General features: G+C 40.4%; 1 protein-coding gene across 2 annotated transcripts in view; it reads left to right on the top strand.

Moving 5' to 3' along the window:
• Positions 1–4,702: 4,702 nt before the first annotated feature.
• Positions 4,703–26,763, top strand: part of STPG2 (sperm tail PG-rich repeat containing 2) — a 410,524-nt gene continuing 388,463 nt past the window's right edge. For both annotated transcript variants that reach the window (XM_084625502.1, XM_084625501.1), the window contains exons 1-5: positions 4,703–4,895; positions 7,907–8,016; positions 13,078–13,236; positions 14,871–15,035; positions 18,724–18,855. In XM_084625502.1, coding sequence (XP_084481628.1) covers positions 4,790–4,895; positions 7,907–8,016; positions 13,078–13,236; positions 14,871–15,035; positions 18,724–18,855 — 672 coding nt within the window. In that variant the 5' untranslated portion in view covers positions 4,703–4,789. The remainder of the gene's footprint in view (positions 4,896–7,906; positions 8,017–13,077; positions 13,237–14,870; positions 15,036–18,723; positions 18,856–26,763) is intronic.

Here is a 26,763-nt window from a genome sequence, read left to right as displayed (position 1 = left end):
CATGGGAAGTGCTATGGGGTGGGTTCTGTGGGAGAGAGGGGAGTCCTACGGGGTGGGTTCCCAGGGGCAAGGGCAGGTTCTGTGGAGGGAGAGGGGAGTGCTGTGGGGTAGGCTTTAGGGAGCAGAAACAGGCTCGGGGGCGAGGGTGGGAAGTGGACGCAGGTTCTGTGGGGGGAGAGGTGAGCGCTGCCGGGATGGTGGCAGGGGCAGGCTCTGTGGGGGGAGAAGGGAGCACTGCGAGGCAAGGGGCAGGTTCTGTGGGGTGTAACGATGACGGTTCTGGTGGGACCCAACTGAGAGTGCCAATTCAGGACAAATTGCTTAAAGCAGAGCAGTTACAGCCCAAGGCTGGGGTTCCTTTGCACACCAAGGCAAACCAAACCAGCCAAACAGACTTTGGTTTTACCCCACTGGCTAACCACAAGTCACACAAGCAATTCCCTTAGATACTCCAGTTTCCCAGTATCACCACCAGTGCAACTCGTTATGGGGACGAATGGTTATGAAAACCAATACCCCAGTACAAGAAAAAAGGTTCTCTTGATCCCAAAGGACCGAGCCCCATACCCAGGTCAATCCACAAATCAGATCTTACCCCAAAATCATGCTGTTGCCAATCCTCTAGAATCTAAAATCTAAAGGTTTATTCATAAAAGGAAAAAAGACATAGATGAGAGCTAGAATTGGTTAAATGGAATGAATTATATACAGTAATGGCAAAGCTCTTGGTTCAGGCTTGTAGCAGCGATAGAATAAGCTGCAGGTTCAAATCAAGTCTCTGGAGTACATCCACAGCTGGGATGGGTCATCAGTCCTTTGTGTAGAGTTTCCGTTTGTAGCAAAGTTCCTCCAGAGGTAAGAAGCAGGACTGAAGACAAGATGGAGGAGCTGTAGCAGCTTTTTATAGTCTCTTGTCATGTGGTCTCTGCTTTCTTTGTCCCAAAGACAAGCTGTCCATCACAAGGTACGGAAAAACCTCAGAGTTCTGCCCATAGGCAGGTCCCCGCATGCCTTGCTGAGTCACAAGGTGTATCTGCCTTCTCTCAATGGGTCAATTGTATAGCTGATGGTCCTTAATGGCCAATAAAGCAGGCTAAGCAGAGCTGACACCAACTTGTCTGGCTACAAGGGGCCACAGCAATGGTTCCCTCAACCCACCTAGCAATATTGTTAACCTATCCAACTATACTCTCAGCCCAGCAGAAGCAGCTGTTCTATCTCGGGGCCTCTCCTTCTGCCCCTCCACCCCCACGAACATGATACAGTTCTGTGGTGACCTAGAATCCTATTTTCGACGTCTCCGACTCAAGAAATATTTCCAAAATACCTCTGAACAGCATACTAATCCACAGAGGTCTCCCTACCAACACTACAGAAAGAGGGATTCTAGGTGGACTCCTCCTGAAGGTCGAAACAGCAGACTGGACTTCTACATAGAGTGCTTCCGCCGACGTGCACAGGCTGAAATTGTGGAAAAGCAGCATCACTTGCCCCATAACCTCAGCCATGCGGAACGCAATGCCATCCACAGCCTCAGAAACAACTCTGACATCATAATCAAAAAGGCTGACAAAGGAGGTGCTGTTGTCATCATGAATAGGTCAGAATATGACCAAGAGGCTGCTCGGCAGCTCTCCAACACCACTTTCTACAAGCCATTACCCTCTGATCCCACTGAGAGTTACCAAAAGAAACTACAGCATTTGCTCAAGAAACTCCCTGAAAAAGCACAAGATCAAATCCGCACAGACACACCCCTGGAACCTCGACCTGGGATATGCTCTCTACTACCCAAGATCCATAAACCTGGAAATCCTGGGCGCCCCATCATCTCAGGCATTGGCACCCTGACAGCAGGATTGTCTGGCTATGTAGACTCCCTCCTCAGGCCCTACGCTACCAGCACTCCCAGCTACCTTCGAGACACCACTGACTTCCTGAGGAAAGTTCAATCCATCGGTGATCTTCCTGATAACACCATCCTGGCCACTATGGATGTAGAAGCCCTCTACACCAACATTCCACACAAAGATGGACTACAAGCCGTCAAGAACACTATCCCCGATAATGTCACAGCTAACCTGGTGGCTGAACTTTGTGACTTTGTCCTTACCCATAACTATTTCACATTTGGGGACAATGTATACCTTCAGATCAGCGGCACTGCTATGGGTACCCGCATGGCCCCACAGTATGCCAACATTTTTATGGCTGATTTAGAACAACGCTTCCTCAGCTCTCGTCCCCTAAAGCCCCTACTCTACTTGCGCTATATTGATGACATCTTCATCATCTGGACCCATGGAAAAGAAGCCCTTGAGGAATTCCACCATGATTTCAACAATTTCCATCCCACCACCAACCTCAGCCTGGTCCAGTCCACACAAGAGATCCACTTCTTGGACACTACAGTGCTAATAAACAATGGTCACATAAACACCACCCTATACCGGAAACCTACTGACCGCTATTCCTACCTGCATGCCTCCAGCTTTCACCCTGACCACACCACACGATCCATCGTCTACAGCCAAGCTCTGCGATACAACCGCATTTGCTCCAACCCCTCAGACAGAGACAAACACCTACAAGATCTCTGTCAAGCTTTCTTACAACTACAATACCCACCTGCAGAAGTAAAGAAACAGATTGATAGAGCCAGAAGAGTTCCCAGAAGTTACCTACTACAGGACAGGCCTAACAAAGAAAATAACAGAACGCCACTAGCCGTCACCTTCAGCCCCCAACTAAAACCCCTCCAACGCATTATTAAGGATCTACAACCTATCCTAAAGGATGACCCAACACTCTCACAAATCTTGGGAGACAGGCCAGTCCTTGCCTACAGACAGCCCCGCAACCTGAAGCAAATACTCACCAACAACCACATACCACACAACAGAACCACTAACCCAGGAACTTATCCTTGCAACAAAGCCTGTTGCCAATTGTGCCCACATATCTATTCAGGGGACACCATCACAGGGCCTAATAACATCAGCCACACTATCAGAGGCTCGTTCACCTGCACATCCACCAATGTGATATATGCCATCATGTGCCAGCAATGCCATGTACATTGGTCAAACTGGACAGTCTCTACGTAAAAGAATAAATGGACACAAATCAGATGTCAAGAATTATAACATTCATAAACCAGTCGGAGAACACTTCAATCTCTCTGGTCACGCAATCACAGACATGAAGGTCGCTATCTTAAAACAAAAAAACTTCAAATCCAGACTCCAGCGAGAAACTGCTGAATTGGAATTCATTTGCAAATTGGATACTATTAATTTAGGCTTAAATAGAGACTGGGAGTGGCTAAGTCATTATGCAAGGTAGCCTATTTCCCCTTGTTTTTTCCTACCCCCCCCCCCAGATGTTCTGGTTTAACTTGGATTTAAACTTGGAGAGTGGTCAGTTTGGATGAGCTATTACCAGCAGGAGAGTGAGTTTGTGTGTGTATGGGGGTGGGGGGGGATGTGAGAAAACCTGGATTTGTGCAGGAAATAGCCAGACTTGATTATCATGCACATTGTGTAAAGAGTTGTCACTTTGGATGGGCTATCACTAGCAGGAGAGTGAATTTGTGTGGGGGGGTGGAGGGTGAGAAAACCTGGATTTGTGCTGGAAATGGCCCACCTGATGATCACTTTAGATAAGCTATTACCAGCAGGACAGTGGGGTGGGAGGAGGTATTGTTTCATATTCTCTGTGTATATATAAAGTCTGCTGCAGTTTCCACAGTATGCATCCGATGAAGTGAGCTGTAGCTCATGAAAGCTCATGCTCAAATAAATTGGTTAGTCTCTAAGGTGCCACAAGTCCTCCTTTTCTTTTTGCGAATACAGACTAACACGGCTGTTACTCTGAAACTTGTCTGGGGTGTCACCCAGAAGCATAGCATACGTTTGAACTACAGATAGTATAGAGCCAATACTTATAACTTTAAATTAAAAAATGACAGATGCACACAGATAGCATAATCATAACCAGCAAACCATAACTTTGTTTTAGACACCTTATTTGACCCCCTTTATACAAGATTTGATGCCACTAGACGACCTTGGTTACAACAATGATCTATAAGGTCCCAGTTCAGGTCAATAACATCACATGGGAGAAAAGGGGAGTGCTGTGGGAAGGATGGCAGGGGCAAGGCTCTGTGGTGGGAGAGAGGAAGGCTGCCGAACAAGGGGTAGGGATAGGCTCTGTGAGGGGAAGAGGAGTGCTGCAGGGTGGGTGGGAAGGGCAGGCTCTGTGGGGGATAGGGGAGCTCCGTGGGGCAGGTTCTGTGGGGAGAGGAGAGCGCTGGGAGCAGGTTCTGTGGATGGAGAGGGGAGCGCTGCAGGGCAGGTCGCGGGGGAAGGGGAGGCTCTATGGGGGAAGAGGGGAGCGCTGCGGGAAGGATCGCGGGGGAAGGGCAGGCTCTGTAGGGGGGGAGGGAGAGGGGAGCGCCGCGGGGCGGACAGCGGGGGAAGGGCAGGCTCTGTGGGGGGAGAGGCCAGCGCCGCAGGGGGAAGGGGAGGCTGTGTGGGGGGAGAGGGGAGCGCCGCGGGGCGGGTCGCGGGGGGAAGGGGAGGCTCTGTGCGGGGAGAGGGGAGCGCTGCGGGGCGGGTGCCCGAGGGCAGGGGCGGGCGGCCTGGCAGGCAGGCAGGCAGGCTGGCTGGCTGGGGAGGGGGCGGGGCTGGTTCCTCGGGCCGGCCCGGCGTGTTGGGCCCCGCGGTGTCCATGGTGACTGCCGCCCCCGGCCAGCGCTGGCTCTCGGGGTGCGGGGCCAGCAGACATGTACGACCGCGCTCCGCGGGCGCTGACTCGGCCCGCGGGGGGCACCGAGGCTCATGTGGGGCCCGGCTCCTATCAGCTGCAGCCCGGGAAACAGCAGAAAGCAGGTAACGGGCGGGGAGTGGCCAGATACACTCCCGGGCTCCCCCTGCCCGCTCCCTGGCCCGCCCCTGTGCAGGGACCCGCCGTCGCACCCACTCCCCGGTGTCTGCTGCCGCTGGGGCTCGCAGGGCCATCAAACAGCCCACGTCGGGGCTGCTACGGAGCGGTTACAACCCCAGGCAGGGTTGTGTAGGACGGTGCCAGTCACAAACCTGGGCTGCGCCCCCCTAGAACTAGGCAGCGAGCAAATAATAGGTAGCCCAAGTCGTGCAGCTGAAACTGATATTCACCGAGGTCTGGCAGAGAGCCCAGGCCTGAGCTGCTCCTGTTAAGGGCAAGGTTTGACCCAGAGAAAGGTCGGAGCATAGTGTAGGGAAAAGCTGCAGAAGGAGGGGTGCACCTCGAGAGTGCTATCTCCTTGTGAAAGGGGGAGTGGAGACAAGGCATAAGTAGTTTTTACTTCAGTTTAGCTAATGGAGATCAATATATAGCCTCCTCCCCACCCAGGGTTTACCTCACTAGCTACATAGAAGTAAAAACTACCCCTGCCATGTCTCTGCTGGGATTTTTCGTCTGGATAGCTGGTTGAGTTGGTTCTCAAAATGGAGGTGATGTGATTCCTTTCTTCAACTTGAACTATCTCTTCCTTCCACATATTTAAACATGGTTTACCTGATTCATATCTTGCACAGGTTTTACACTCTTGTAACAGTACTGACTTAAGCAGTGTTACTCCTGATTTGTTCCTGTGTGAGAGGAGAATTAGGCCCAGGCACTTTTTCCCAATGTCCTATGCTCTCCCCCCAAAAATACTTGTATATGGTATTTTTGATGGAGATGCAGCCCATGTGAGAGAAAAATCTTGGAAATCCTGCAATACAAGGTCCGAGGTACAAAGTCCAGCAGTCTGCCACACTGTTAAAATGATGGCTTTGTATTCAGAAATACCTTTCTAATTCTCTTGTTGAAAAACCTTATCTAATTCTCTATCCCACTTTGACATAAATGAGTTTTCAGTAGGGTTCAGTGTGTAGCTGGGCTTTAATATATTTTACTAGAAGTATTTTTACTTCCTTTGTACTGAATAAACTAAATTGGGTCTCCTTGAGTGGCTTTGAATTTCCATTTATATTCTTTTCAACAAGAGCAAGGCTTTGCAGCTGAAGATATAAACATATGGGGATATCAGACAAGTTATTTTTTTCTCTATTTAAAGGAGGAATGACTTGAGAATAGCTGTCTGTAGTATTGGAATCCTTCTTTCAGCCTAATTAGTGATATCTTAGAAGCAGGTGTATAGAACTCAGTCTCAGATACAAATTGAAGTTAAAGGAGCTATGAGTAACAGTCTCTTCCCAATCAGCAGTCAAAAGTCAAGATGGATATAGAGTTAAGTTAATATGTTCTTTTGTAGCACTTAAACATGGATTAATTATAAGGCCATGCCAGAAATACAGACTTCATTAGGTTGTCCCCTAGTATCACTCATCAGAGGTACAGCCTCTGAAAACACCAAAACCCTCTAAATTGAGATGTCAGATACAATAAGATTTTACCTAATTTTAATTATCTTAATTTTATCTGTGAAATGGTAAATTAAATGCAGTGTTTATCCCTTTTAAGCCATATAACTGGTTTTAGCCCTTGAGGGCCATTTTGTGGATCTTACGAATGAAAGTATTAGTAATGGAAGTGAGGAGCATTAAAAATAAACAAATGTAACATTTCTTCTTCTATTTGCTCCTATTTCTTTACCTTCCCTCTTGCTGTCAACATTACCTTATCTCAGAAGTAAAATGAAAAATCCACTGGAAACTTCCCTAATGAACCTGAAGTAGGAGACTGCGTTGCGTTTAAATACAACTAAAGTAAATCCCAGTTGAAAATAAATTCAATTGTAATTAAGCATTACTTCATTTACAGGGAAGTTAACTCAATTTTAAACACTTTTCTATAATTTTATGTACATCTATCCAACCTTACTACATAATACCTGTGGCGTGCGGGATGTCAGACTAGGTGATCATAATGGTCATTTGTGTGTTTAAAATATAGGAAATCTATGAATAACTTTGTATAACATTTTATACAAACTATCTCAACTTCTTTATGAAGTTAAATAACATTGCTTAGAGTTAAGTAACAGCAGAAGGGGAGACAGAAATTAGGAGAAGTTGGTAAAGGAGAAAAGCTATGTTTTTACTCAAGATTTTAAATGAAATAGAGGATCAGTGAGGTAGAGAGATGCAGAAGGCCATGAGAATTGCCTGCAGCTGCAAAGGAGGCAGCCCCTTTACCAACAGTGGCCAGATTATGTGAAGGGATTGTGAGGAGCCTAGTGTAATCTATATAGAAAGGGAATGGAGCAAATTCATGGAGCATTTTAAAATCAGAAAAGGGAATTTTGAACTGGATCCTCTAATGAATGGGCAGCCAGTGTAGTTGTTTGAATATCGGGGTAGTGAATTTGCACTTCTCTGTACATGTGAGAAGGAGGTCAATAGCATTCCATGGATTGATTTTTCATTGCTTAATAGTCTTTCAGTCAAAACTGGATGCCTTTCTAGGTCAACCAAATCAATGGAATTGATGCAGGAAGCATTTGGTGAAATTCTATGGCTTATGTTATGCAAGAGGTCAGACTAGAAGATCCTAATGGTCCCTCTTGGGCTTAAAATCTGTTAATTTCTTCTGAGCAAGCAGGAACCTGAAGATATAGGGTTTGGAGAAGCAATAGAGAATGGGCATCGGTACTCTGTTAGCTGCTTCAGGTCTAAAATATAATTACGGAGATGGCTTTCTGCCTTATAAAATAGCTTTATCGTTTTTCAGTCGTAAACTCTAACATTATTCTTTATATATTTCCCATCTTTTCAATGGAGCAGAAAAATTAGATGAACCAAATGTTTTCATTACTGAAAAATGATTTTGATGCATATATGGACTCTTTGCTTTCCTGAACTCTTGTAAGTGCATATGTTTTACTTGTTTTTTTTCCTACCCCCCTCATTTGCAGATGGCTATGCTCCATTTCTTTCTTTGACAACTCGAGACTTTGCCTTTACTTTTCCAAACGCTGAGGTTGATGTTCCAGGACCAGGACACTATGATATTGCCAAAGTACAGGTAAAATCATAGAAGTTGCATTAAACAAGTTAAGAGAAAGGAAATTTGCTCCCTGACTTTCAAAATGGTAATAACAAGTGGTGTTCATAACAAATTTCAGTGGAACAAATCAATAAACAACCTTCTCCTTACATTAAATTGGCCAGGAGTGAAAGAGACAGCATGATGGGAAGTGATCATTTGGACAAGAACTTTTATTTATATATATTCCTTTCCCCCTCTTTGTTCTGTCTCCTCATGCATGCCCCCTTTCCCCCACCTGCTCTACTTCTTTCCCCAGTGGAAAACTTACAAAAGAGCCCTTGATGTCCCCAAACATGATGTTGCTGGATGCTTGGTAACAGTTAAAAATTCATTTTTTTTCTGAATGCTTTTAAGTAGCTGTCTGACTCCCTAGACGTTCTGTTGTTTTCATGCAGTTCCCTTCCAGTAGTAGTAGGTACTTGGTGTATAGTGTAGGTCAAGATTTCTTGGTGCCGCAATGTACTAACAGAGAATATCATTTTAAAAGAGCTAAGACCCATGAGGGTTGAGTAATGAATGCTATATTGATTTTGATAAATGAAACTGTTTAGTAATGGTTCCAGTAAGAATAAAGGAAGTTCAGGTTAATGCTGGATGAATTATTTGAGAGCAAAGGCAAAGGAACCTTCTCAAGCTTGCTTGGTAGGTTTCTGTATACTCTATTACAGTGGTGCGCAAACTTTTCCAGTCGTGCCCCACCCTTACCATTTATGGAATTTGTTGCTCCCTCCCTCCATTACTAGTAATCTGAAACTGTTTGGGTTTTTTTGCCAGGGCTCTACCCTGTAGCGGGACTGCCATAATAGCGGGAGCGGGATAAAAATTCAACAGTGTGGGAGTGGGTATTGCAGGGTGGGATGGGAGCGGGATTAAAAAAATAGCCCTCCTACACTGCAAGCAACATGAATGTCCCAGAGAGCAGCCACCACTTTCTGGCTGCCCAGCTCTGAAGGTAGCGCCGCCAGCAGCAGCAGTGCAGAAGTAAGGCCACCTTTACTTCTGTGCCGCTGCTGGTGGCAGTGCCACCTTCCACAGGCGCTGGCTTCCTCCAGGCCCCGGGGTGCTCAAATGCCCGCTCCACCCGAGGCCCTGCCCCCACCCAAGGCCCTGCCCCCAAGCCCTCACCCCTGCCCCACCTCTTCCAGCCCCAGAGCACACACAGAGTTGGGACCTATGCCACCTTCAGAGCTGGGCAGCTGGAGAGTAGCAGCTGCTGGCCGGGGCATTCATGTGGTTTGTGGTGTGGGAGGACTGTTTTTATTTTTATCCCACTCCCATACCAACCTGCAATACCCACTCTATTTTTATCCCACAATACCCACTCTCTTTTTATCCCCCCTCGCTATTATGGCAGTGGATCCTGCAGGACCTATGGGATGCCGCAGGACCCGTGGGATCCCAGTTTCTTGGTGCCCAATTAGAGAACCTCTTGCACCCCCCTAGGGTGGCATACTTCCTGTTTGAACACCACTGCTCTATTGTACGTGTGCTTTTAGGATTTCAGTAATAACGTTTGAGCATAAGCTTTCGTGAGCTACAGCTCACTTCATCGGATGCATACTGTGGAAAATACAGAAGATGTTCTTATACATACAAACCATGAAAAAATGGGTGTTTCCTACCTACACCCCTTCCCCCCTACTGTTCCTCAGACGTTCTTGTTAAACCCTGGATTTGTGCTGGAAATGGCCCACCTTGATTATCATACATATTGCAAGGAGAGTGATCGCTTTAGATAAGCTATTACCAACAGGAGAGTGGGTTTGTGTGTGTGTGGGGAAAAAAAAGTGTGGGGGGGAGAAAACCTGGATTTGTGCTGGAAATGGCCCACCTTGATTATCATACACATTGTAAGGAGAGTGATCACTTTAGATAAGCTATTACCAACAGGAGAGTGGGGTGGGGGGAGAGAAAACCTTCTGTAGTGGTAAACACCCATTTTTTCATGGTTTGTATGTATAAGAACATCTTCTGTATTTTCCACAGTATGCATCCGATGAAGTGAGCTGTAGCTCACGAAAGCTTATGCTCAAATAAATTGGTTAGTCTCTAAGGTGCCACAAGTACTCCTTTTCTTTTTGCGAATACAGACTAACACGGCTGTTACTCTGAAACCAATAATAACATTAGCATTAAAGAGAAGCTGGAATTTTATTTAATTCCTTCATTCTCCATTTATCTGAAAACATTGTTTGCTTGTTAGTTAAATTTAAATCTAATAAATATATCTATTTGAAATCACTTGAAAGGCTACAGAACTGAAACGTTTTAATGATTATATAGGTCCAGATTGTATCTGGCTGCTTTGAGGATGTTGTAAGGGTGTAAAGGGTACCAGAAGGCTCCCTTCACCCCCACATCCATGTGCAGGGATTGGCCACAATTGCAGGCCCTGAGCTCTTTTGAATACAGAGAGTTGATTCCTCCTAGCATTCTCCTGCGTGCTCAAAACACTCAGAAGTGGATGGTGGGGCTCCTGGTCACCCTTCCTGTATCTGCAGCCAAAGCTGGTCAGATGTGTGGGGAGAGTGTGTTGCTCCTTTGTATGCCAGAAGCTGAGGATGGGTACTGCTTTTCTGGGGCAGTACTGCTCATTACTACCGCCAAAGTGGGCCAGTGCCTATAACACACAGTTGAAGTTGTTATAACTGTGTATTATAAGTAAGTCTGCACGTCAACAATCTCAATGTAAATACATAATTTAAATTTAATTAAGACGAGGTATTAAACACTTGAGTTTACAGTTCACTTTTGGAATTAAAACAAAACATGACTTTCATGCTATCTGTTAGCAATTATGAAATATGTAAAAACAATGCAATTAGTGTACACATTAAACAGTTTCTAAAGTGTGCTGCTATTTTACAGTGGAAAAATTCATTATTATGAATATGTCATTGTAATGTAGTATATTTGTTTTTTGACCTTCTCCATTGCAGACTCTTTTAAGACTTGCTGACTACAGTTTACAGCCTCCAGTGGGAAAAGGCAGTAATGCAATCAATTTCATACTAGCACGCTGTAACAGCAATCATAGTTAAAAGTATCAGAAGGTCTCTTCAGTGCTCTTCCTCACGTTTTGTCTTCTTGCTGAATCTTGTTCTGTTTTAATTTGTAGTGTGAAAAATTAAATAATCCCTCAAAATAGCAGTTTATGTATACTAATCTTTAATTGTAATTGTAAATTAGCTGTGTAAGGAAAAGGTACTTCAGGCTTTGGCAGCACTTAGGCCTTGTCTACACTACGGGGGGAGATGGGTCTAAGTTATGCAACTTCAGCTACGTGAATAATGTAGCTGAAGTCGTTGTACTTAGATCTACTTACCACAGGGTCCACACTACGCGATGTCGACTGGAGACGCTCTCCTGTTGACTCCCCTTGTGCTTCTTGTTCAAGTGGAGTACAGGAGTTGACCGGAGAGCGATTGGCGGTTGATTTAGCGGGTCTAGATCGGAGAGCGACTGCCAATGCATCTATCGCCGCGCGTTGAACGCCCGGTAAGTGTAGACAAGCCCTTAGAGTTGATTATCAGTCATCCAGTGTGGAACTTGTAGACAGCCATTTTCTTTTATGGCAGGGTAGTGGTGGGGGGAAATACTATAAACAGTGCACAAGTACACCTGTTTTAGAAAGACATTTTATTCCTTTCCTCCCTGATGTATCATAATATATTACTTTGTTTCATTAATATCACATTAATACTGTATTTTCCTGAAATCTGACATAATGCAGCACACACGATGGAATGTGATATGACCTAAAACAACACAGGTAAAATGAAGTAAACAAAGCAACTTCTGACATTTTATATTTCTGTAAAATTTGCATTTGTAGAGTAATTATAAAAATACATTTCTGTAACTTCTGGTTTACTAATTGGTTATGGATAGGTTGTGCTGTTATTAATGATTGTCAGGTACAGTAGCAGCACTAATGCTGAAATAAGGTATTTGGTGCTCCTTTGAGGTTCTATCCCCAGAATATGTCTTAGTTCCCTTTAAATTGCAACATCGGGAGTACCTCATTTGTGTTTCTTCTACTGTGTTCTGAAGAAAATGGCAAAACCTATTCATATTATGAGCCAGCTCTAACCTCTACTATAGCTGCATGAGTTGTAATTCTGTAAGTACTGTCTCAAGGTGTCGGGCATCAGTAGCTCCTCCCTCCCCTTTGGACTTCTTCCTTACATCCCTTCACTTTCTTGAAGGCCTGTCAAAGACCTCAGCCCCCAAGAACGGACAGTGACAGGTGCTCATTAGAAACCAAAGGTCACATAGTTGGTGGTTCTAAAGCTGTCATCATCTGGATTCTTATAATGGAACTTGTTTACTATTGGTGCTGCTGCTACTTCTCAATCATTGATCAGAAGAACACAACCTATTGATTCTGGACCCGGTGTATTGAAAATGCAGAAGCTTTTGTATGTACAATTCAACTCAAATTTGTTAAACATATTGATATTTATATAGAAGGAACCAGTGGTCTAACTTTTGGTGGCACAGCATTAGATAGTAAGTTCTCTGGGGCAGAGACCATCTTTTTGTTCTGTTTGTACAGTACCTACCATGTTGGGCTCCTGGTCCATGTTTGGGGCTCTCTTAGGTGCTATTGCAATATGAACAAATAGATGATGATAATAAATTATATAGTGTTTTTCCTTTACTAGAAAAAGAAGAAACAACAACTAATATCTTATTGCATTAGAAAGCACAGGGATACTTGTAATTTGCTGAGGAGTATTGCTGTAAGAAATTTTAAAATAGCATTTCATTAGAGAATGCAGAGGTGGAACAAATATTTTCAGCCTCTTTGTCTAAATAGTTGCATTTCCTATTTTAAGTCAAGTAAAACAAAACTGAGAAAAGAAAATTGATCTGCATCTAGAGTATTTTAATATAAATTAGTGCACACTTTGTCAGCTCTTTGGTTTAAAGGACTGGGTATCAACTGTTTTTTTATTTTGTGAAGTTCTTGTCAAGTTCATAATTAATTTTACTTTATAATTTTATAGAATATTCATGTTTTCATATTTTTAGAATAATATAAAAGGTGGTGAGAGTCCGCAGAACAAAGAAAAACGTTTCAAAGAGATCCGTACAGAAACTCCAGGTCCGGGAAGCTATAACCAACCTCCTGCTGTGGAGTTAGAGATTAATAACAGGAAGGAGAGACAGCCTAAAGAACATCTTCAACAGGTATGTTAATATAAAAGGACTATTCCATATTAATTGATCACAAATGTAAACATAAAATTTGTGAAAACATTAGTAAACATATTACTGAACTTAATCTTTTCAAAACCAGCCTGATGTAGTACAATTGCATACCTACAGTGATGCTCACAATTATCACAAGACAGATCAGTTGATGAGAGGAAGTTGAATTAATGCAGGGAAAATAAATACTGAAAAATGAAGCAAACAATAATCTGTAGAACTACTGTGAAACCGTTTCAAATAAGAATAAATCTTTTAAAAGACTAATCTTCCAGTATACACTAAAACTACAATCTTCTCTCTGCCCGATTCAGAGGAGGGATGTGGATCCACTTCTCCTACCTCCCAGATGAGTGCCTCAGTCACCATGCTGTAGAGTAATTCTCACTTCTTCTCTTTGGTTCAAGACACATTTATATATTTATGCAAAGTGGAATGGTGTCAACAGGCGAGGTTGAGGAAAATAGCATGTAGCCTGGTGGCTAGGGTGCTGAGCTGGCAGGGGAGAGAACCAAGTTCAAGGTCCTTCTCTGAGGAATACTTAAGTGTCTACACAAAGTAGAAAGCTTCAATAGGAGAGATCAAGAGCAACCCAACCCAGAAAAATCTATAGCCTGGTGGTTCCGATGCTCACCTGGGAGTGGGGAGGTAAGACTTCAAAGCTAGCTCAGGTATGCCAACCTGTGCTGCAATTACACCTCCCTACTGCTGTCAGAAGGTTACTTGGTGCTTCCGCATTGGCTACAGTGCATGTGATTACCTGTACTGGCCCTTTCCCTGGTAGAGGAGTAGAATTTCATGGGTTGTGCTTGAGTAGTGTGCAGACTCAAAAATCCATGTTCAGCACAGATTTGGTGGTCTGACATTTATTGAAATAGGGTATAGCAACATTTTAATTTATATGGGTTAAATTTATAGTTACCAGAAAGTTTTTTTAAGAGCTTCTGTAGTTAACTTCAAATAGAGTAGAACTCCTTAGATGTGTTTTGCATCATTGCTTTATTGTATCATTCTTTATGTGTCAGCTTTCCTCATGTGACTTTTATTTGTAATTTATCAGCATGGCAGTTGAATTACCTTTGGGTCATAAATGACAAAAGTTTATTGCACATTTGGTAGTAATAGATCACTGAAAGAAATGAGATTACAGTCAATTATATAGGAAGGTAATAATGTAATCATAAAGATTACTGTGTAAATTTTATTTTACCAAACTATTAGTAGAATTTATATCCATGCAAATAAACAGATCAGAAATTTGAAGTTAGCTGAAAAGGGATAATATCAAATTGGGGAAATCTACACAGAAAAATAAAGTTAAATTTTCACTCTGCCAATAAGATTATATGAACGCAAAGTGCTGTACTGTTATCCTTCTACGTATGTGACATTATAACATTCAGTGGTTACTTAATGATTCACTCGTACACTGACATCTATTAAAAGTACATGTGCTTTAAAACATAAAAATGAAAAGTTAATATTTTAGACCACCTTTTTAATAAAGTGTAGGGCTGTATCTTTTTCTTTGGGTGCATTCACCTTTGGTTTATGCAACATGGGTGCCATGTGTTTGTGATCTAATTTAAAGCACAATCTAATTGTTTTTACAGAGGACTGCTGGCAGTATAAAAGTCTACCGAAAAGTGGATGGTCCCTCTATCCCTTCTCCTGGCCAAGCATTTGGGTATGAAGAAGCTGAGGATGGCACTCTTATTAAACAATACCCACCTCAAAGAGATGTGACATTGGGTCCAGCATACTATCGACCAGTAATTGTAAGTAATTTTAGAACAATTTCATAAGACTGGCCACAGGATTACAAAATAATTTAAGGTTGATCTTTAACTATAAAAGGTTGTCATGACATATTTTCTCTTAAGAGTGAAAGTTAATGGCGTTGGTATCATTATATATTTTGGGATGGCTATAGAGCCAATTTCATTTTTGATTTATATGGGTGCAACTCCATTGAAATAAGTCGAGTGGGACCTACTTCACTATTGTGGAATTTGGCAGAAAGAATAGAAAACAGTATAGATTTAAAAGGTCGTTGCTACTACCTCTTCTAGTTATGGCCGTGAATTTTGTAGAGCCCTACTTCTGTATCTAAACAGGCTGTTTATGCTGAAGCAAGTTAGAAGTTTTGACAAACTATTTTGATGTTGATAATTTTAGCAAAAATATTCATTTCCTTTGGGATTGCAGCCAGAGCTAGAGTGGAATACTACCATTCTTCCCCTTCACCCCAGTCTCTTCCCTGAACTAGTGGTAGATGAAATAAAACTAATGGCAAGTAAATAATAGTCAAACTCTTATCCATAGTTTGCTTTGTAGTCTTCTGTATTTTTGTCAGGTTGCTTTGCATGGTGCATAGAGTAATTAATAATCTCATTATTTGCCAGTTATCACAAAGGATGATGTGGGCTGCTGGGGCAACTGAGAGCAAGGAAAGCTGTCTCTTTTGTATTCTCAATGCATCTCCTCCTAATCCAGGGCAGTGTGGAGGAAAAAGAGGAAGCAGCCACACTTGAATGTAGATCGATGAGGAAGAGGGCAGAGTGGGGAGAGAGACAGAGCAAGCTGGGGTGGGGAAGACAGGAACAGGAGAAGAAGGAGATGAGGACATAAGGGCACAGGCTGGAGTAGGACATTCTAAAGTTTGGAGGCAGGACGGGGCAGGCTGGGAAGATGATGCCGAAGGGTCTATAACCATTAGAGCACAGTCCCCTTCAGAACCTGGAATACTTGTGTAACATTTTCATCATCTTATTTTAAAGCGGTATGATTTTGACTTATGTTTTGTAGTTTCTCTGCAAGGGCTTGGTCTTGCAATGTGCTGAGCATTTGGCTCAAATCCAGCAAAGCACTTAAGTGAATGTGCTACTAAAAGTATATGAATAGTCTCATTGACTTTAATGAAACTTCTTACATACTTAAAGTTATGAATGGGCTTAACTCCTATGCTTTATCTGGGGCAGACTGCTCAGACCCTTGTATGACTGTATCTCAAAGTTGAAAGTTTATCCTGAAGTTTAGAGACACCACTGCACATGCCTCTAATTTGAGGTTAATTCTTTTGTAAAGTGATTTAATAATGAGTAACACTGACTGGAGAGACATCTGAGGGAAGTCTTGTTCACTTGTAATTCAACCCTGGTTGATTACAATTGCTTATGTGCTGGAGATTGGGAAATGGCAGTAGAGAAACACTGTCTTGCAGTCCTACTCCCTGAAACACAAGAGCTTTTATGGCTGTTTTGTGTTTTCAGGGTCTTAATTTGCTTTGGCACCATCATTTATTTTTTTAAAGAGTAAAGCATCACTGTAAAAAACAAACAGAATACCCCTAGTATCTTGCCCATATGTTCAGGGTTTAGCTGATAGCCATATTTGGGGTCGGGAAGGAATTTTCCTCCAGGGCAGATTGGAAAAGGCCCTGGAGGTTTTTCACCTTCCTCTGTAGCATGGGGCACGGGTCACTTGCTAGAGGATTCTCTGCTCCTTGAAGTCTTTAAACCACGATTTGAGGATTTCAATAGCTCAGACATAGGTGAGAGGTTTTTTGCAGGAGCGGTGGGTGAAATTCTGTGGCCTGCATTGTGCAGGAGGTCAGACTAGATGATCATAATGGTCCCTTCTGACCTAAATATCTATGAATCTCTGAATCTAGTATGTTCTTTAGTAAAATCTGGAAACTTTAATGAAAAAACCCAACATGAGTCCAAAGTAAAAAAGGACCCAACAGAGAAGTCTGTACAACTCACTAGTACAGAAATGGCATCTCTGTTAGACTTTTGGCCACCACCTTTCCTGTTTTAATCATAATGCTTACCTGCCCATCAGAGACTCTACTTTTTTTTTTTGCAGTAGAATGTCAACATAAATCAGGAAATAGTATGGGTTAAAGTGTTCACAGATTTCTTAGGAATTTAGCTGTTTGACTTCCATTAACATTTATGAGAATTAAACATCCAAATCTCAGTTGATTTGCAAAGAATGTTTATTCCAAGGGACATTGGGACCTTGTCTTTATTTTTTAAGTGTGCTATGAAGGCTTGTTGTCCAAATTTTGGTTGTTTTAGTTTGATCCCCAATGACTGCCTACCCAGAACATTAGTTATTGTCTTCAAGGGTTTTCAGACAGATAAGTCCCCTCTATAGCTGAAAGCCCCTGAAGCCAATGATATGTCTTTGCTGCAGACAAAGTATTCTCTTTACTGTGGAATAACTAACATACATTAGCTGTCCTGCTGTAAAATCCTAGTGAAGACATGGCAATGTAGTTTTTACCACAAGGTTAAATAGAGAATTTGACCATTGATGGGGAGTATAGGATTGACCTTGCTTAGCTCACCTTGCAATTAAAAACATCAGTGCCATGTCTTCACTAGGATTTTGCAGTGGGATAGCTTATCTGTGTTAGTTATCACACAGTAAAAACACAACTTTTTTGGCAGTGAAGACAAAGCTTTAGACTACTATAAAGCCAACGTGGGAAAGTAGACCAGTGAAATGTTGACCACTGGGTAAGTGAGAGAAAGGAAAAGAAAGTTCCTGTTTTGCTGTTGGCAGCAACAGCTGCTCTCCCATCTTGAAGGGCTAGATTGTTGATTAAATCCCCTTATACTTTTATGAGAGCATAACTAGACCATTAGAAGGCCCAGTTTCTGGAAAAGTCCACTGGGTCAGGTACTTTTTGGGTATTAAAAGGGCAAAAAAGCATGAAGCCATGGAAGTGGAGGGGAGGTTTGAAGCTGAGATCTGGAATAAAAATGCCTGGAGATAGCTCTTTCCTCCAAAGTCAGAACAGAGTCAGTTCTTACCTATTATTGCTGAACTGGATGTCTTGAGCCCCCAAGAAGGAAATTTCTTGATCAAAATAAAAAAACAGAGTCAACTTAGATACTGATGTTTCCCTGATCCTTTAGGGAACTAATGACCATTCTGGTCCTTCAGGGAGGGAAAAAATCTGCTGTTATTTAGCAATGTGATGCTAACTTTCTTTTTTATTTTCTATGTGTGGTGTGTCATTTGTTGGTTCTCTCACATCAAGCTTATATGGTGATTTCTGCTTTAAAAGATTTGTAAGTTAACAAGGATTTTCTCTTCATGGATTTCTAGTGGGATGACTTTGTTTTTGGTGATCAGCTGGAGTGGATTTGACCAAATGTCTGGATCTCTCAGAGTTAAGGAATTACACGTTCGTAGTTTATGAAAATTAAACTGAATTAAAACCAACCAAGGCAATATGTTAGACTGACAAATTTTTCTGCAAAAACAAAACAAAAACAGTACAAATGTATATAAGTCACTAGTCACTTAATGTAGCTCATCTGCAAAATGCATGTGATGCAAACGTGTTTAGATTCCGTGCTCTTGTTCTAGAAGAGGTCTCTTGAAGCTTTTCCTTTTTCTTTTGTCTTGTGTAAATTTTTGCCCATTTCTATTTGTTGTCTGTGACAGGGTGCTATCAGCAGCATCCTAATCACTGACATTGCTTCAGCCTGGAGAAGGCAGCAGGCCCAGCTGAGGACAATTATACACTTTCTGTATGGGGAGTGTGAGAACCTGGGTGACCATCACTGGGCTAACAAGGTAATTGGGGAGAATATAAGGGGAGGAAATAGAAAGCAAGGGGTAGCTCAGAAAGAGGCTCAGAGGGTGAGCTTGTGTGTGGGAGTGAGAGCTGCATGGAGGCCTACTGTTGCTGTAAACCTGCAGTGAACAATGAATGTTATTATGTAAGAGAGGAATAAATACATACCTTGATGAAAGATAAGCAGTCTGGTGTGTGTTTGTGACTGTGAAACTACCTAAACTAGACAGGTAGTGCAGTTCACTGGGTGGTGATGAAGGTGTCCTGTGAGTGTCCCAGTCAGTGGCATTTGTCTTGAACAAGATGCAATACGAAGTTCTGTATTTTAGTTGAATGGCATATAATCACTGCTCTTTGTTACAGTTGCATTGTGGGTTTGAGTCATTTACAGATAGCCCTTATTACTTAAAACTTCATCTTATTCATCGTAACGGGAGACAGTAATTTTTAGTTTGTAACTAACAAAAATAAATATGGGAATAATTCAGCAGTTCTTTGTAGTTACTGTTTATTCCCTATAACTATTTTTCCAGCAAGTGCATTAGGGGGCAGCAGAGTCATTACATTGACTCAGTTCCTTATGATTTCCAAGTGTTATATGCTAACATTGAATAGGAGTTGAAGTTGTTAGCTTTTCCATTTGAAATCCCATTTTCTATTGGTGTATTATGCTGCTACTACAGCAGAGTCTTCATGTAATACTTCACATTTTCAAAGCACTATGCAAACATAAATAACCTCTCAAAATACCTATGTGATTAAGGTACATTTTATTTCAGTTTACAGATAGGTTAAATGACATTCAAAGCTGCACAGTAAAATTAGTGTTTGAGCTTGGATCAGATTTAAGAATTCCTGGCTCAGGAATGTTTCACTGGAGCATTCTACCTTACTGTATGTTGGTTGTTTAAAAGGGTGGAAAAAAGCACTCTGGCAAAAGCTTGCTATACAAGGTTTTATTCAAAATTCACATTTCTGTATAACTTTAAAAATCATATTTATTTAGACATTTTACATTCTAAATGTAAAAGAATAAATTAAAGTTTCCAAAAACTTAAAATGGTTTTGATTTTTAAAAAATTGTCAATCATTTTGTAATTGATAAATCTGAATAATTTTTTAACATTTTGATCTATACTGAGATTAATGGACACAACAGGGTTTCTGAAATTTTGGATAGAGAATTCTGTACAAGTTACTTTATAAATGCCAAATGGTGGTGAAAAGAATTTTTAAAATAATACTGTGGCTATGATTGAGTTGAAGAAAGTTTTCTCCACCACCAACATAGTTTCGTCAAAGTCCTGACTACTGGTTCTCTATACTGCATATATATTTGGGGTGTCTTCACCCTGACACTGTCAAGTATTTTGCACTGTGAGACTTTTCTATCTATTTGGTGGACAAGTCTGATTGTATTCATACAGGGTTGACTGCTTCCGAGGTAACTGTTCTGTGACAAGGTAGACAACAAATGTTGAGAGGTTCTGTGAGAACTTTTTGGATTTCAGTTTACAAACTCGGTGTGTATCCTTCATTGGTTGAAGAAAGGGAAAAAAACCAACAACTCACCTTGCAAGGGAATACAGAAGAATACGGGTTCTCTTATTGGTAGGGATTATCAACACTTCTCTACACAAGGTGCTTAAGTGTTTTTCTAAATGAGTGTAGATAATCTTGCCAATAATTTCTGTCTCTAATTTGCTTTCTTTAGGAATAGGTTATGAGAAGTTAACAGTGAGGCAGTTCTGCATTTTTTTTGTGTGCTTGTGGTGGTTTTTGTTTGTTTGTTTGATTTCCTCAATCATTTTAGCCTGATTTTAGATCTGGATACCGTTTTTGGGAATTGGCAAAGACCAGGTGAGAGCCTGGCTGTGCTGAAGGCAATAATAAAACTCCCACTGACTTGGGTTACAGCCTTGTTTAGGATAGAAGTAATCATGTATTTTCATTCTTCTGTGTCTGACAGGGCTCAAAGGGTCGAACTGGGCAACTGCTCATTTGTTTTGAGGGCTCTCTTACATAGAGGTACTTTAAGGCTATGATTTGTAACTTCTGTTTCAATATAGAAACAGTTTGTGTTATATTACAGATGATAATCTTTCTAACCAGGTGTGGTTAATACTGTAAATAGTTTCTGTAGGATTTGTTAATATCTTGATTTTGAAAATATTTCTTGTGGGACTACATAAGCAATAACAATCCCAGTCTGTGTTTTCGTCAGTGAATATACATGGTAGACATACACCAGCATTTCAGAACTGGAGAGTTTCATTGTACTAATAAATGAGTTCCTTTTTTTATAATTTTTTTGAAAATTTGATTTTAGAACACCTATATATTTACAAAAGGTGTATCTGTTTAAATTATAGTTTTTACTTATTGTTTCCTTTCATCTAATAAGAGGCTTAAGTGCTTTACAGTTAACAAAACGATATAAAACAATATTAGAAAAGAAATAAAATGATAAAAAGCCCAAACAAAGTTGACAATATATTTAAAATATTTTTCAGGTATTCTTTTCTTTCAGTATGTATTATGCAGTGCCTGTGATAGTCTGTTTTTCTATTTCTGCTTTCTCTTTTTCCTAGATTACTGAGTTTCTTTGCTTATAGAGAGATGGTGTGGGAGAACTGTATAGTTTTTCTCATATTAATGTGTGCATTACTTCAGTCCAGACCTTCCCTTCTGATCCTTCTTTCCCTCATCTGCTACTGTTCTCATGTGACTCCCTGGGGTTGGCCTAGTCTTTTCCCATGGGTACTATTTTGGATAAGCAATTGAATTCCCAAAGCACTCTGAGTTTCAACCTGATCTAAGGCCTCAGTCCAGCAAAGCACTTAAGCAAGTGTATAACTATAAGCATGTGCATAGGCCTGATGACTACTACTCACATGCTTTAAGATAAACATATTTAGGTACTTTGGTTGATTAGGGTGGCTTATATGCAGTACTAATAAAAATCTGTCGCTCCTCCTTGTGATACTGGGCCAGACCCTTTGATACTGATGGAGCTCTGCAGAGACTTTAATGAAAATAACCATTTGCTATTTTTATAATACAAATACTTACGTTGTTTAAACTGATCACAGTGCTCTAAGAGTTAGTTTTAAAAAAAGGTGGTTTATTTTCTGTGTTTCTTCCAGGGAGCCATGTGAAGGGTTTACATGTTGGCAGCTGCTGTGATGTACTGGTGGGAGTGTCAGGCTGGGACTTAGGGAACTCTTTGGAAATCGGCTGTTTGCCCATAAAATAGTGGTTGGAGGGAACTGTGCTGGTACAGTGTGATAAGGACAGACTAGATGAATAGAGCAGCAGAATGGAGAGGTCTGACCTGAGAGCTGCTCTCTATTCTAAAGTAACAGGATCTGCAAAAGGCTTACTCCCATTGTGAAGATGGTGGCATTAGCAGCTCAAGTTAGGAAAAGGGAAGAAAAATAGCTAAATCAGGTGTATTATTTTTTTAAAGATTTCTTTAAATATATTTTAAAATACATTATACAAAAGTATAGTTTATTTACACTACTTCATGAAATATGTAATTTGTGAGTGAGCTGGTTATAAAGGTTCCATAAGCCGTGTGTATGTGTAGTTAGTTTGTCCACATCTTCAGGCAATTAGGTCACAGCTTTAATCCAAGCCATTTTATGACAACACATACATAAAGTTTTAGGTAACATTTCAGAATATGAAACACACATTTTTCGTCCATTTAAAACAGCATGTGGAATCATCCCAAATCTGCTTTTCAAAGTTGGGTATTCAAGCTAGGAATACAGCTGGAGTCTGACACTGACATATTAGCTAAAGTTGGAATCATGCTGGGAACTACCTGCGTGCTTCAACACTGGAAGGCAGTCCATTAGTGCCTGAAATTAATGCACTCTGGGACTTTTAATTCTTCACGGAATCTATTTCCATATTTAATTACGGGAAAGTCATAGAAAAAAGTTACAAAGCACCTTCTTCATCTATTTCATTGTCAACGGGAGTGGCGATTAGTAATTCTTCTTCAAGTTATACTGCAATGTTCACTTAAAATAATGCAGCTCCTTGCTGAGTTTGCTTCAATTAAGCCATATTTTATTTGCTAATGACTTACCAAGTTGACAGTGACCTTGAAGTTGGTATTGTCAACACTTCTTGGCATAAAGAGCTTGGTGATTTAGAGTTATTAAGAGTGCATCAATTTATTCTTCAGTCTATGACAGTATTTCTAAAAGGCTTTTTAATTCCATTACAGATGGGATATTTTACCTGAGTAATGCAAAGGGTAGTGAGTTAAGTAGCAGTCAATTTATATTATTTTTAATGCAGAGTTTTAATCTGTGTATATAAGATGATGTTTTTAAAGTGTTTTGAGGTTGAAAAAGAATAGGCAGTTATTGGATCACCTTTAAAATTGTGGAACTGCTTGAATCACTAAAAATGCTCTCTTGATGTCAAATGTTTGTGGACTCGAAGATTCTTGCATATTTCTAAACATTTAAGTATTGGATTTCAGTGTGGAATGAAAAAAGCATACTGTATGACACTCCATCAGGAAAAAAATCTCAAAAATTTAAAAAATGCGTAGATGATTTAATCTTTGTCAAAGCCACTGGTGACAGTAACATTGAGCTTAGTAATAAATGAAAAGTTAATTCTTTATGAAGGTTGTTCAATAACCTTAAATACAAGAGATTCAGTAATTCATTTACATTTATATAGGTTTATAACTTTGTATACTTTATCAGATAATCATGCCATGATAGTAAAACTAAAGGTCTGCATAATTATGAAGTAAGCTGTAGGGGCTGAGTAGAAAGTTTTAGGTCATTAAAATAACATATAGGACAAATCACTGTGATAATGAACTTTAGAGTGTCTGTCATTAAAACTACTTCTGTATTTCTCAATTCATTGTTTTGCCACACTTCCCTTTTCGGAAGGTGATGTTGCATGTCTTTTTAATCCAAATACACAATGCATTCATAATTAAAATGCCAACTCATGCAGGTTTGCCTTTGGGGATTTTATCATTAGTTAGTTTCTATTTCCTGAAATTTTATATGTTAGACAGTGTCTGTCTTCAAGTGAAGAAAGACCTAACCTTGCATAATGAGCTCAGAAGACAAGCAGCTGGTAATGCTACATATTTTTTTAAAGGTAAAAATATAATTGCATTAAAATGTAATTTTCCTGATTGATGCATTTTAATTACTTTATTTTTGTGTTTCCTTACTTGATTTGATTTTGGCTCTGTATGCTGAATATGAATTATTTTTAATTGTTTTTCATTGGGCCACCATTTTCCTCATCCATATCTCTAAAAATTGACTTGTTCTATATTGTCTTAAAAAATGAGTAACATACTGTAGAAATTAACTTTAATGGAACCATCAAGATGTTCACATACCATAACTGACAAAATCGGATTATAAAATCGGATTTCCCTTCCTCGTGCTATCCCTTTACAGGGTCACATCTAAAATTGTAGTATAAGGTCTTTGGAATAGGGATTGTACCATTGTATCTGTTTTATGAAGTGCCTAACACACTTTTGAGTGCTGAATAAATGATATATAATAAATGAAAATACATCTGTTCCTTACATACTCTGTTTCCAATAATTAGCAAACTAAGGCCCAATTCAAGAAGACACTTAAGTTAAGCATGTGGGTAAAGCACAAATATGAAAATTATTTTGAACTTCTGTAAACTAAATAAAGCAATTCTAAAATTGCTCATTGAACAAATCATATGTCTTAAACATTTTACTGTATAAAGCATTACTAAAGGCATTTATAGCAATATTTTGAAGTTGGGGCAACATAGTTGTTATGTACTGAGCGTAGGTTGCTTAAGACATTTTTTAAATTAGTACATATCTGATTAGTTTTCTTTCCAGAGCCGCCCGGGGCGGGGGCAAGTGGGATAATTTACCCCAGGCCCTGGGGCAATATACTATACTATAGTATCACAACTTTTTTTTATGGAAAGGAGCCCCCGAAATTGTTTTGCCCCAGGCCCCTGAATCCTCTGGATGGCACTGTTTCTTTCCTACCACTATTAGATTACATAATGTGTGCTAAAAAATAAATTAGTAAGGGAGCAAGACAAATAATTTTCCTATTAATCATGCAATGTGTTCAAATTTAAAAGATGCATAGAAAATATTTTTAATTTAGTGTCCTTTTCAATTTTTCATGGAAAATAATTTTTAAAGATAGGGTGAAATCCTGCCTTATTTAAATCAATGGCAAAACTAAACTCCCATTGACTACTGTGGAATAAGCCAGAGTTTTTAAAGCAGGCTTTGTATGAAGTAGGAGAATTCCTGCTATAACTTTTTAATGTCTCTCTTACATTTTTTTTAAAATTTTTACATGATTTCCAATACCACTATCATTAAACACACCATCCATTTTATTTATAGGATAACAAAAGGACTTTGTATATACTTCAAGGACATTCAGGATATAAAAAGTTCAATACATATGTGTCTTTAATATATACTTCTGAATGGAATTTAACTATGGGCCAGATACTCTTGCACTGTATGAAGTTATTAGCTCGCCAGGTATTGCTTCCCTTGAGAGAAAAGCAAAAACATATTAATGAAATGATGTCCTAGTAACATGACAGTCTACCTGTGTCCATTTTCCTTCTTAATGGGCCTTGATATCCTTGCTATAGCTCTGCGTATTCTTTCTTAAAATTTTCGCCCGTTTGCCCCCCACAACCTTGCTATTTTCACAGCAGCTGTTCTTCTGGATGGGATTCCATTTGAAGGACATTTATATTTCACCCATTAAGTGGTCAAAGAAATTAAGACTGACTGGTGTGAGGCCATTGTCACCCAATGTCTCCACAGATCATGGACGATATGTTGGAGTTCAGGGCTATCAAGCTTTGGGGGTCCTCTGACACCTAGCCAGAGTGGTTCAAATGGACCGGACTTTTCCTGCTGTGGGAAGGTTCTGCGCCATGCACAGATCCCCACATGATGATCTGGCCCTAATCTTTTCCAGTTAAATAAAGTTGGATCTAGCCATATCTGAACAAAAGCATTATTTACAGTTGTGGTTATATACTAGAACAATAGTAAATGTTGCCTGACAGAAGTCACCTGATGGTGCTAAAGTCCTATTAACTGTGAAAATTAGAGGTAGTTCTCACCAAGAATATATTTTATATAATTTTTCTATATATATAATAGTGGCATCTTATGCCAGTTATAGGAGGTGAAAGTGAGGTAGAGGTGCACAAGAAAGGAAAATATTTTGGTTTCTTAATTTTGTAACAGTTGACAAAATTCTATGTAAAATTTGTAAGCATTTGAATTTTAATGTATAGCAGGTACCCCTGAAAATGGGTAGAATGCATCCAGGAATTATACATTTTTGACAACGGGGTCAAAACTATGTCAGACATTTTATCCCTATATTTTCAGATCTGTGAATTCATGTGCATATTGGAAAAAGGTGACAGGGAAGACGATCATCCTTCTTGAACAAGGACTTCTGCTAATCAAACTTTGTTTGTACTAAACAGTATATGTGCTTGGACTAACATTTCACCAAGGACAGCATCCTGGATGCAGAGTCTATTAATGGCGGCAAAGAGAATAATTTTTAAGATATTGGAAAGACAGAGCTCTCACAACAGAGGCTGAATGGACAGTTAGCCTTACTCAGATTGCATCTCTTGGGATAATGATTTTTTTCATATGCAAGGAAGGGAGATCTATTTGAAAACCTGTGGAAACCATTTATGGATTATACTTATGGGTCTGGATTAACATGTGAAAATATATGCTGCACTATATTTGTTAGGTGCATTGCTATATAGGGAAGACGAAACCTTTAAATATGCATTCCACCATCAAGTATTCTGGTTCTTGTTTTGTTTTATTCTCTGAGCAA

The sequence above is a fragment of the Lepidochelys olivacea genome, assembly GCF_965140295.1.
Source record: "Lepidochelys olivacea isolate rLepOli2 genome assembly, chromosome: 4".
Taxonomy (NCBI): Eukaryota; Metazoa; Chordata; order Testudines; family Cheloniidae; genus Lepidochelys; species Lepidochelys olivacea.
This window is presented reverse-complemented; position numbering and strand designations above follow the sequence as displayed.